The 11,636-nt window shown below is 39.2% G+C and overlaps 2 protein-coding genes across 2 annotated transcripts; one reads left to right on the top strand and one right to left on the bottom strand.

The window, feature by feature from the left end:
• Window positions 1-258: 258 nt before the first annotated feature.
• meaf6 (MYST/Esa1-associated factor 6) lies at window positions 259-6,726 on the bottom strand. The gene is made up of 7 exons (XM_042434833.1): window positions 6,573-6,726; window positions 3,797-3,912; window positions 3,593-3,680; window positions 3,439-3,484; window positions 3,135-3,327; window positions 792-825; window positions 259-702 (listed from the first exon to the last, which is right to left on the bottom strand). Exons 1-7 carry the CDS (start codon window positions 6,660-6,662, stop codon window positions 688-690), a joined length of 582 nt encoding a protein of 193 aa, XP_042290767.1. The 5' UTR covers window positions 6,663-6,726; the 3' UTR covers window positions 259-687.
• Window positions 6,727-6,769: 43 nt separating this feature from the next.
• Window positions 6,770-11,539, top strand: stpg1 (sperm-tail PG-rich repeat containing 1). The gene is made up of 8 exons (XM_042434832.1): window positions 6,770-6,887; window positions 7,343-7,470; window positions 7,564-7,665; window positions 8,555-8,734; window positions 8,835-8,943; window positions 9,087-9,255; window positions 9,356-9,546; window positions 11,300-11,539. Exons 1-8 carry the CDS (start codon window positions 6,857-6,859, stop codon window positions 11,371-11,373), a joined length of 984 nt encoding a protein of 327 aa, XP_042290766.1. The 5' UTR covers window positions 6,770-6,856; the 3' UTR covers window positions 11,374-11,539.
• Window positions 11,540-11,636: the final 97 nt, after the last annotated feature.

The raw sequence follows: 11,636 nt of genomic DNA, 5'->3' as shown, positions 1-11,636 counted from the left end.
TGAAAAAAAAAAAAATCTATAACTTTTATGGACCATATGTGTGGGAACTCCATCCAACAATTTGGTCAATTACAAAGGCTCATTAGAGCTCTCTGGCACGTCTGACACATACAAGAATAGAGGTGATAATTACAGCCAGGCATCAACTTAGACAACTCACAGCCTCCAACAAGTCCTGCTGTAACGAGCGATACAAAGCACTGCCTTCAGTAACATCTACAGACTTAAGATCTTTTAATAAATAACCCAAAAACATACTCACGTTACTGGTGTTTTATTATTTTTTTGCAAAACAAAAAAATGTAATAAAAGAATCCAGGGGCATTCAGGGGTTATACAAGTATGTGACGATTAACAAAAAAAAAAAAAAAAAAAAAGCAAAACTTTCTTACAATGGGAAACATGGTAATTAGCTACATAATAAATACAGTCTTTTTTTTTTTTTTTAAACACTATACAAGATGGTGCGTTACTGGAGGTGAGCCTCGTCAGGCCCCGAGTAACATGCAGGGTGGTGGGTGGCTGGGGGGAAGGGGGGGGAATGTTTCGAGCAATACGCACAGTACAGACTGAAACATGACAAAAAAAATTAAAATAAAAGGCATACAAAGTTCACAAAGTCCAGAAATATTGTGTTTCTCTACATGTATCCTCTCGTGTGTTTTCCAGGTCTTCCAGTCGTCTTTGTTAGGTTGAATAATCCTGCAGGAGGAAGGAGAACATAATTAAACTACAAGACAGTCACCACCGTATTTTTAGATAAATTAAAACATGAAAAGAACTCAACTTACAGCTCTCGGCTTTTTGTTAACCTTCATGTCAAACCTGCAACAACAATAAAGGAAGCATTAGATATGAACAGATCAAAAAGCTTGTTCTGAGAGGAAAGCGGCGTCACTACTAAACCATGAAGAAGCCTAAAAAAAAACAAAAAAAAAACAAGCCAATAACAAGAACGCTAAATGACCATGTGTCTGTTCTTGTTTGTGCACAAACCTGTAGCCAAAACCAACATCCGACAACACCAGCAATGTTATTTATTGCTGGGATTGGCGAAGCAAACTCAAAATGAAATCTGGGATCAGAAAGATTAATGATAAAATCGCCCAGTAACAAGCAACAAAATCTAATGGGAGTTTAGAGTGATGGATGCTGATATGCATTCAAAAAATAAAATAAAATAAAAGAATGAAGTGTTGGACATGCAGTATGACTGAATAACTAGCAGGCTTCAACTCAAAACTCTAGGTCAACAGAGGCAAGGCATAAAGAGAGAGCAGGAGAAACTGTGGAAGGAGTTAAAGATGGAGTTTACGGCAGGCAGGATGTAAACACCACAGGAGCAGGAAGTAAAATTCAGACTTACTCAAAGTCATAATCAAACATGGCAGAAGGGCTGGAGGGGGGCGGCAGTAGGGGGGGAAGGAAGAGAGGCAGCAGCTGTTAGTTCACCAACCTGAGTCTAAGCCCTACGTCTACATAACACTGCAGTCCCCGACTTTACAGAGTGAGAGAACCGCTTCATCGCAGTGTGTTTAGGTGGAGCGCCTGCTGTGTTAATAAGTGGTTAGGACAGTAAAGCATGAGTCAGGAAATACAGGTTGACAATAAATAGGTGGGTAATACAGTGACGTTAAACACTGGAAAGACCTTCCTTGGATATGCAAATATAAAACAACAATTCTACTTAACAAACCAGTTTGGTCACTAAATTAAAATGCACTGTAACTACTCTTATATTAACGAAGCTACTTCCAGTAATAAACAATGCATTTACATGCACTTCAGCGTCAGTGGTTCCTAACAAAGAGTCTGGATCCCGCAAGATAGAGGGGGAGGGAAAGGATAAGAAAGAAAAACTTTTACACAAAATTAGTTAGTACTTTTCTTGTGTTATACTGGATACTTTCATCTCCTCAGGCCTCTAAACATTTCATCAAATGAAACAAAGTAGTGGTGGGGATATCCTTCTCCATGGATACATGTAATCGTCTCCAGACTGCGGACCTGCGTGTCAGGCAATTGGTTGGTTGGTTCAACACCTGTCCATGTTTGCCAACATGCAACCCAGAGAAGTATAATTCCAGTCTAAAGAGGAAAATTCACTCTTAGGTTGATCTGCTTACAAACCAGGTTTATACTGAGGTTGTAACCTGAGATGACGAGTCTCTCTCTCACACACACACACACACTCATTTTAAATGGATCACAAGCTAAAAGTATTGGGAACTGCTGACTCAAGTAACAACGTTAACGCGTCATATGCTCCAACCGAAATGATTGTCAGATGGTTGAACCACTTCGGAAACCCATTCCCCGGACACATTTCTGATGTTGGAATTTTGAACTTTCTGAAACTGACAATCACGATCATTTCATGCGGCGACCGGCCAGCTGTAAGACGGTGAGAGAGACAGGATTTCAACCTCTCTCTCTCTCAAACCCTTTTCTTCCCTCATTCTATACATATTTTAAACGATTTTTGCATCTAGTCTCTCTTCATGACGGACATTTTTTTAACCCCGAGTGTGGGGCCTCAGCACTCCCCGCCTTTACTGTTGGCTTTCTGCAGTATTTTTTTCCTTGATTCATACAAGTCATGTTAACAAGAAACTTGGATATTGTAATTTGAGTAGGAGATTAGGGGACTTCCTCACTAGATTTCTCCTGGAGAAAGTCATTTTCATCATTACACACTGTGATATATCCTCATATTAACAGTAATGTAACTGTAAGTCAGACTAAAACTGACACTATGTAGCCTAAACAAGTCTTTGCAGCAGAACAATTGACCATTTGTACAATTCAGACACATTCACCGTCAATAATGTGTCTGAATTTAGATCAGAGGGCAACATCTTGTATCATTAATACATTTAAAATAAGTTATGAATCCTCAGAGAGGTTGGGGGTGAAATCGGATTAATGACCCGTTACGTGTCAGTTTACAGTATCCAGGTTACCACAGCACAGTGCATGTAAACACATTGCAGTGAAGCCTGATTTCTTGTGTATAAGCAAATTCACTCGTTGTCTATAGAACAGATTAGGCTGCTGTTAATAAAACACCACGGAGAGGAAAAAACAGCAGAGAATAAAAAGCGACAATCAGCCCTCGTATCTTTATTTTCTACCTGTGTCTGTTTTTATTCTTCCTCTTCTTGTGGCTTCCGTGATGGCTGCCGGAGGAGGAGGAGGAGGCAGCCTTTTGGGGCTTTAGGTCCTGCAGCGTCGAGTCCACGTCCTCCGTGTCCTCCTGGCTGGGCTCGTTTTCTTGGTTTTGGAGATCTGGAGATGCGTCGCTTTCTGTGCCGCTGCCTGCCTCGCCTGACGAGGTTCAAACGACAGCACAAACTCAGTATGACATTTACTAATCAGAACATCGAAAACGTTCCCAACACTGCCCACTTTGGAAAAGATTAATATAAAACGACTCACGTTTTTCACTCATGTGATCTGGTATCCCGCCGAGTGCACATACCGCCTGCCAATCAAAAGAGAGAGTGAGTTGAATAAACGGTTCTTTTCCTGTCATGCAGCAAATTAATAACTGAAATACTGCGTGAAATAGCCGAGCGAGAGAAGGACTTACTGCGACTGACGTGACAGACGACTTGCTGAATAAACGCTCTGCCTCCTTGAATTTCCTATTTCTTCTATCAGTCTTACTGTTGGAGTTCCTGTTAGAATTGCAAAAGAAAACACACACAAACAGTGTTGAAGCATTACCTCACCTCGCAAATTAAATAAATAAAAATACAGACAGCAAAGGATTTATGTGTCTTTATGTACTTACTTTTGGTTGGTGAGGTATCGGTCCCATCCTCTGATGATGTTGCCATACATCTGAGTGTCTTCTAAGTAGCTGCCCTCAAATGCATATATCTGTCTTTCCAGGTTCACCAGCGTCTCCTAGAAGAAATTGTGTCAAATTGGAATTAATGTTGCACGTTTATGTCGCTACACATTTAAAATATCTGGTCATCTTTATATAATTGGGCATAGCAACACCAATTAGTCACACTCTGAAAAGCATCTTATGAGTAACTCTGACTGCAGCGGCTTTACAAGAGGCGAGTTTGGCCCACAATGTGTTAGTATGTGAATGTTATCACACTTCAACTACAGAGGCGTGTTCTGAGAAAAAGCAAGACAAATATGGTGCTAGTTCATGGTGGTTAGATCTAAGGTGGATTTGCAGCTATATCATGTCATCTACTGAGGATATGATTTGGTTTTAAGGGAAGAGCTGGATAGATAAAGTTCATTACAAGCATACAGACTGCCGCAAACATTAGATCTGTACCTGTATAATCTGAACTGCCCGTACAGCATAACCAAACAGTATAGCAATACTTTTACTTATTCATTTACACAATAAGAGGGTACTGGGACATTACTTGGAAAATACTTTAGATTCAATTATTGCACTTTTAAGTTAATCTTGAGTATACTTAAGATGAATCTGTTGGTTATTTTCTCGATTAATTGATTAGTTGTTCGGTCTATAAAATGTCAGAAAACGGTGAAACATGTCAATCACTGTTTCCCAGAGCCAAAGTTGACGTCCTCAAATGTTTCGTTTTGTCCACAACTCAAAGATATTCAGTTTACTGTCATAGAAGACTAATGAAATCAGAAAATATTCACGTTTGAGAAGCTGGAACCAGAGAATTTGGACATCTTTTTCTTAAAAGAAGACTAAATACTAGGGATGCACAATATCATCAGCACGTCATCGGTATCGGCCGGAATGAACATTTTCTGCCGATTTGTTGCCTTCTCCTCCGCTGCATAACTGTGCTTCCCTCCACGGACTGTTTCACCCCGATGGTCCCAGTGCTTCTTCCGCAGGCTCCACTTCACTCAGCTGCCCGTCAGACCAGCTGCTTCTTCTAGTGGAGGCTAACTGGCTGTGCTTCCCTCCGGTCATGCTGCGGCTAATGCTCCGCTAGCCTCTCAGCTAACGTTAGCCCCGGCTCTCTGTGTGGATCCAACCGGAGCACCGAGCCCCGGTTTGTTATTCAGGTTAAAGTGGGAAGATGCAGCTGATCTGACGGGCAGCTTGAGTGAAGTGGAGCCTGTGGAGGGAAGCACTGGGACCGTCAGGGTAAAATAGTCTGCGGAGGAGCTGCTCTGTTCAGCTGCACAGATAGGAAACACCTGGGCTGACAGGATGTACCACTCTGTTTGGTTTATAACGGCGGTTGGCAACCAGCGTATTAGGTGCATTACCACCACCTTCTGCTTCGGAGTGTGGACCAGAGATAAAATCCTACACATTAATCCTGTCTGTTTAATAAACTCAAAGAAAACTCTACTGCTCCACCCACTTGGCAAGTTCAATAAAGTTTTACTGCTGAGCTCCTGAACTCCAGTCTTCCTAAGTTTTTCCTTCATATATTGTCTTTCTTGATCATACTTAGTACAATCTATGACTGCATGTGTAATAGTCTCCTCAGCCAGCTGGAAAAAATATGTGCATATATCGGTATCTGCAATCGGCCACAATGAGTTGGAAATATCGGCAAATCGGATATTGGCAAAAAACCCAATATCGTGCATCCCTACTAAATACGATTAATCCGGACAAGGCAAAACAGGTCTAGCTGCAAGAATCAGATTTCATTTACAAGTACAAGGGATTCAATGTGTTTCAGATTTCAACAGAAAAAGCAATAAACATGAACATCAAACAATAAACATAAACAAAAACATAACTGTATGAGAAAAGGACAGTAATTTACATTTCTTTGTAGTGGGGGTGTACTATATGCTTGCATATTTACATAAAAACAATGTGTGTGCAAAAAAGCAGAATATAGAAGTACAAAGACTATGTGCATGCATATTGACATGATAAAAACTGCAAAAACACAGATAAATAGAAATATGAATATAAATAGATATAAATATAAATTTGAGTATAAATAAACTATGTGTGTGTATTTACAGGATAAATATGTACAGGTAACAATTTACATACATCTACACAGTGCAGAGCAGACAAAGGTACAGTAAACACAATATGAATTATAATGAGATGAGTTTTCTTCTTAACTTAAAATTGTGTTTTGTTTATACGTGGCTTGTGTGTGTGACGCTGGCATTTCTCATGTATGCAGTCCAAAATGTTTTGAGCCTGAATATATGATCGCTAATCAACCTGCATATTGATATAAAATAAATCCATGTCGCTGAAATATCGCGAGAACTACGCTAACGTTACACCGGGCGGCAGCTAACATGTAGCGGTTAGCTGAATATTTTTTTTTCAGCCAAAAACACTGCAACAAAAAACTGATGTTATCAAATAAAATGTATTCGAAAAGCTAGCAACACATGCGTTTTATAAACTGCACCAACGCCCAATATCTAGCATTAACTAGTGAATTAATCTAGCAAGTAGAGTTGGTAGAGGCCTAAGCTAGGTTAGCAGCGTGCTCACTCTGAATAAAACGTTTACATTTACGCTGCAATTAGCGCCAGCCACGGTTGTACATGACAAGAAACTTGACAAATCTATAACGCTGCTTTCATCTTTAGACGAATATACGGTAAAATAAACTTACAGCGAGCTCCTGTTTCCTCTTCACCAGTTCAGCGAGCTCCCGGCGGGTGTCCGGGATCTGTGGTGGAGTCGCTTTCGCATGCATCGCCATGATGGATCGAGCTATCTGGGAAACACAACAGTGGCGGGTTTGGTTTTAAAACGACTGATCAACGGTCGTTGTCACCGACAGATGGCGCCACAGGACCACGCGCTGTTTTTACGTCGCCATAGAAACCTGCCATAGCAACATGCCAGGATTTTATACATGTCTACAGATTTACCTGCGCTTTATTCAGCTGAACTATGGGCAACATGTACCGAGGACTTACTAAAAGTGAGTCTACATACTGTGAGAATAAGCTTTAACTTCTGTGGGTTGCGGCACCAAAAATATTTGGAATAGTTTTAAGTTTTCGATCAAATGTTTCCCCTCCATTGACACTTTTAAGACGAAACTCAAGCATGTTTCAATGGCCTGTGGTTGCTCTTGTATGGAATAAAATTGGGGCCATATGCATGGCTGTAGTATGTTTTTGTAATCTTTATTTATTTATAAATTGATCTTACAGTTTTTATTCTGTTTTTCACATTTGTGCATATATTTTTGATATTGCCTTGTATTTTATCATTGTCCTTCTTTGTTGTTATTTGTGCCTTTTTACTAGCCTACTGATGTCATTTCATTCTCTACTGTTGTGCCTTTTACTGTCACTTTGGTCAACTCCAGCTGTTTTTAAATTTAAACTCAATTTGATTTGATTTACATTCTTTTCATCCTTTTTTTTTTAGCCAAGAAGATCCCTGATTGCAGCGTTTCATCTTCAATACCAACAAAATACCAAACTGTGGTGATAAAAAATCAAGAAAAGAAAGGGTTTTCATCTCAAGCAAAGAGATTCCCATCACAAGTCTGTCTGGTAGGGAATCCGACTCCGTCAACTCATCTGAATACAAGTTTTACATATCTTAAAAGAGTTATGTAACATAACCATAATGTGTATTTGTTTCAGAATGAAAACCCAGGACCAGGCAGCTATGTTTGTGTGTCCAGCACTGAGGTTCAAAGTCCCTCTTTCTCAAAGAAAGGCACCACAGGCTTTGTTGCATCCAAGGTCAGATCCCCTGAGTTATTTTCACTTTCTTTCTTTCTATTCCACGTTCTCCTATACTTTGGACATTAACATTTTCCATACAAAAATATGATTACTTTATAAAATATGATGCATTGGTATATATAAAACTACCCAACAGTATGTAAAATAGTTCAAATCCGCTCCACTTCAACCAACCACAAAAGTAAAATGCTTCCTACACATGAATGTATCAGTAATAATAATCCAGTAATATAACTTTATTAGAGCTGTAATGATTGGTCAATTAATCGATTAGTTGATTGACAGAAAATTAATCTTCAGCTGTTTTGATAATCAAATGCTTGTTTTAGTGATTTTTAAAATTTTTTTTAGCAAAAATGCCAAAATTGAGCTGGTTTCAGGTTCTCAAATTCAGCGATTTAAACTGAATATCTTTGGCTTTTGGACTGTTAGTCAGACAAAATAAGACGTTTGAAGACGTCACATTGGGCTGTGTGGCGCTATAATGAATAATATAATTTCACTACAAAACAAAAAAGATTAATTGATTAATTTGAAAGACTAATTAGTAGATTAATCAGTAATGTAAATAATTGTTAGTTGTGGCCCTAGATTTTATATATAATAGTGTAGAGGCAATTTTTTTGGCATTATTACTTTTAATACTATCATAAGTAATATTTTTAATGCAGGACTTACTTGGAGCAATGAAAGTATCCACAATGTGTACGTTTTTATTCCCCAAGATTGATAAAACCCCCAAATTTCCACAAAAATACAAAGGACATGTCCTTGGTGTCTTGAATGGTCCCTGATGCTGAGTTTGTATTCAGCTGAGAGGTTTTGAACTGACCCATTTCATCACCAGGAGCATTAAAATGCTTCGTCATATAATCCTCTGTGCCAGGCTGCCAGAGCTTCCAGTGTCCCACAGAGAGGCATACCAGGACCAAATGCATACAACCTGCCGGGCGGCTTTCTGAACAAATACGACTTTAATATCGGAGTCTCCAGAGTGTTCAGATTGCCTGTGGCTGTGCAGCTGGATGGTCCGAAGCACAAAACTCCAGCCCCAAATCAGTATGATGTACGTATGTATATGAATTATCCATCCATCTATCTTTTGAGACTGTGCTGTGTGTCTCTTTTAGTTTACGTGTCGCTGCTTGTTTCCTCTTTCTGTGCAGGTCCATTATGGTAGTGCAGAGAGAAAGTTCGCGATGGCCGGTACATCATCTTTCCTGTCAAAAACTGGACGCGACTCTTTTTGCTTAAACCAAAATGTGCCATCACCATGTAATTATCACTATTTCTCTAATTTCTCTGTGTAAAACATTCATAATTTCATGTTATCTATATGTTTTTTTAATGTTTTCCATTTGTCTTATTCACAATTTAATCTCTTTTATCTTTACTATTACATCAAAAATATGTTAAAGGCCACTATGAAGTGAACAGCAACTTACTCCACAATGGCCCCAAGGCAGTCATGTCCCCCTTCAAATCAAAAACTCAGAGAAACCCCCCTCAACTGGATAAAGGTGTGCCAGGTCCAGGAGCCTACAGTCCACATCAGACCCCTGCACCTGTGAAGAAAACCATCCTCCCGTGAGTAAACCCGCAATATTTACCGGCTTTGAATGTGTGTTTCCCAGTTATTTCTTTGTCAGTAATCAAAAAACGTACATCCTCTCAACTGTTCTTCCAGGAGGAGATATTATCTGGCAATATCAGCGCCTCCTCTCATTGTTCCTAAGGACCCTCCGTTGCCAGGCCCTGGGCAGTATAACCTCAGGAATTATGACGGTCTGCCCAAACATCCCGTGCCTACTGCTGCGTTTGCATCCAGGACTGAAAGGATACCCCAAGACTCACGGGCCAATATGAGGCCAGGCCCAGGTAATGCCTTACAGGAAAAACCCTTTGAATAAATCTGTTAGAAAAATAGCTTTACCTTGCAGTTTACAGAGCATTTTGTTTGTTGGTATGTATTGTTATTATTTTTGTAAATAACTAGACAAGTGATGTGATGACGTAGCAGAAAACCTTTCACTTCCGTAAAACACACTGACTACTAAACATCAGGATTTGGTGTCAAAAAGAAAGAGCTAATCAAGAATCCTTTTCATAGATTTCATACACAACTGCAGAGGAGGCAGAGATACTGATTTCTGCTGGGGCATGGCTGTGGTGTAACACGCCACAACTTTCACACAACTAGTTTGCTCAGTATAGACACATACAGATTTTTACAGTTTTAAATACATACATTGGGAGGCAGATTGGGGATGCTTTAAATTTGCAGTCCTGCTCTGGGAGCTGTTGAAATAAAATGTAGGAAATGTAGGAAATTGCTGACTTAAGTATATGTAAATTAGGCAAAGGAAAAGTAGGCACACATTAAACTTTAATTATATTTCATTATAAAATAATTCCTGGAGTCTGCCTATTCGAGGCTGGATTATTTTTTCTTTAACCCCATCAGTCCCACTGAGTAAGTGAGCCTTACATGCAAACCGATCACTGTCAATCTACATATCTGTTCCTTATAAGCAAAATTAGCTATCATGGCTGTCCGAGCAACATATGTGCATCATGTTTGGTCGTGTTCCTCTTTCCTAATGTCAAGAAGAGGCTAGAAAGTCTTAACTAGTGTTACTGTCAGTAGTTTACTTACTTTGTTACTTGTTGGTTGGTTAAATAATTCACATTCTAGGTTTTGACCCCTGACCCCTATACTGTCAGCAAGGTCAGTGAGGTTTGACTGCAGTAAAAGTTGGTTAAAGGTTTGTTTTTGCAGTTCATCGAATTTCACGTGTTATTTGTTGTTAATGGTGCCGTTGTAACCTCAAAGTCTCTGTCAGTTACACCACAAACCTCACAGATCTCACTGATTAGTTGGATTACTGTTCTGTCATGAGCTATTACATTTGAAACCTTTAGAAATGTGATAAATGCATTTTTGGGGGCAAACCTAAATTCTATATGAGACGAATCCATCATAAATATATGGTATATATATTTTCCCTCATCTGTTTATTATTTTCAAGGCATGGAACAAACTATATAAAGTGGTTACATCAGTTCCAGCTGCCAAAATAGTCATCACCACTATAACAAACAAAATACACAATAAAAAGGGGAAGACAGCAAGATTGTGCATGAATGAAACAAAGAAAAACAAAAAAACATTGTAAATGTTTAATGCAAATATTCTCATCAAATGTTGTTGTGAAAAAGCAAATGTGCAACACATTATTAACTCGAAACTGACACATTTAAACAGGAAGTTCCCTTAATTTAGGGGATTTTAGCGAGAGCTTGGTTGGTCTCACTGAACGTTCATCTCTGTCTCGTATCCCCTGGAGCAATTGAGAGGAGTAACTCCCCTGCAACTGGTACCTGTCGCATTACATGAAGTTCACCTTGATTTCAGACAAAATTATAAATCATGCAGGCAGTGCACCAGTTATCGTCATGGGATATTAGAATCTCTAGCTGCAGGTAAAAGATGTGTATGTCTATAAATCCTGACTGATGCACATTTTTATATCATTTCAACTCGTTGCACGACTTCGTGAAGTGACATTAATATGACTGGTGATAATGTTCATGTAAAGCATTAAGATGAACTTTCTCTTCCTCTTTTCAGGTTTCTATAATCCACAGATTCCGTCAAAGCAGTCCTTCTTTTACAACGACTCCAGGGTCTGGATTCCTGTATAAAGCTTTCGAGGAAAACTGCACAGCAAATATGTAAATACATCGGACACGTAAACTGTGATTGTCTGTAAAATGCTTCTATACGAGGCCTGTGTCTGTGTTTAAATGTGCATGGGTTCAAATATGTCTGCCATTCTTTTAAATCATAAAAATGACATGTTTGCAACTATTCAGCCTCTATTTTTATGTCATAAGATGGAAACTTGTTGAGGTATTTTGGAACAATAACGGCGACGTCAGGCGACGCCAAAACACTTTAAAAGCCA

This window comes from Thunnus maccoyii, chromosome 15 (genome assembly GCF_910596095.1).
Source record: "Thunnus maccoyii chromosome 15, fThuMac1.1, whole genome shotgun sequence".
Classification (NCBI taxonomy): Eukaryota; Metazoa; Chordata; class Actinopteri; order Scombriformes; family Scombridae; genus Thunnus; species Thunnus maccoyii.
The sequence above is the reverse complement of the archived record's forward strand: the minus strand, read 5'-3'. Positions and strand labels throughout refer to the sequence as shown.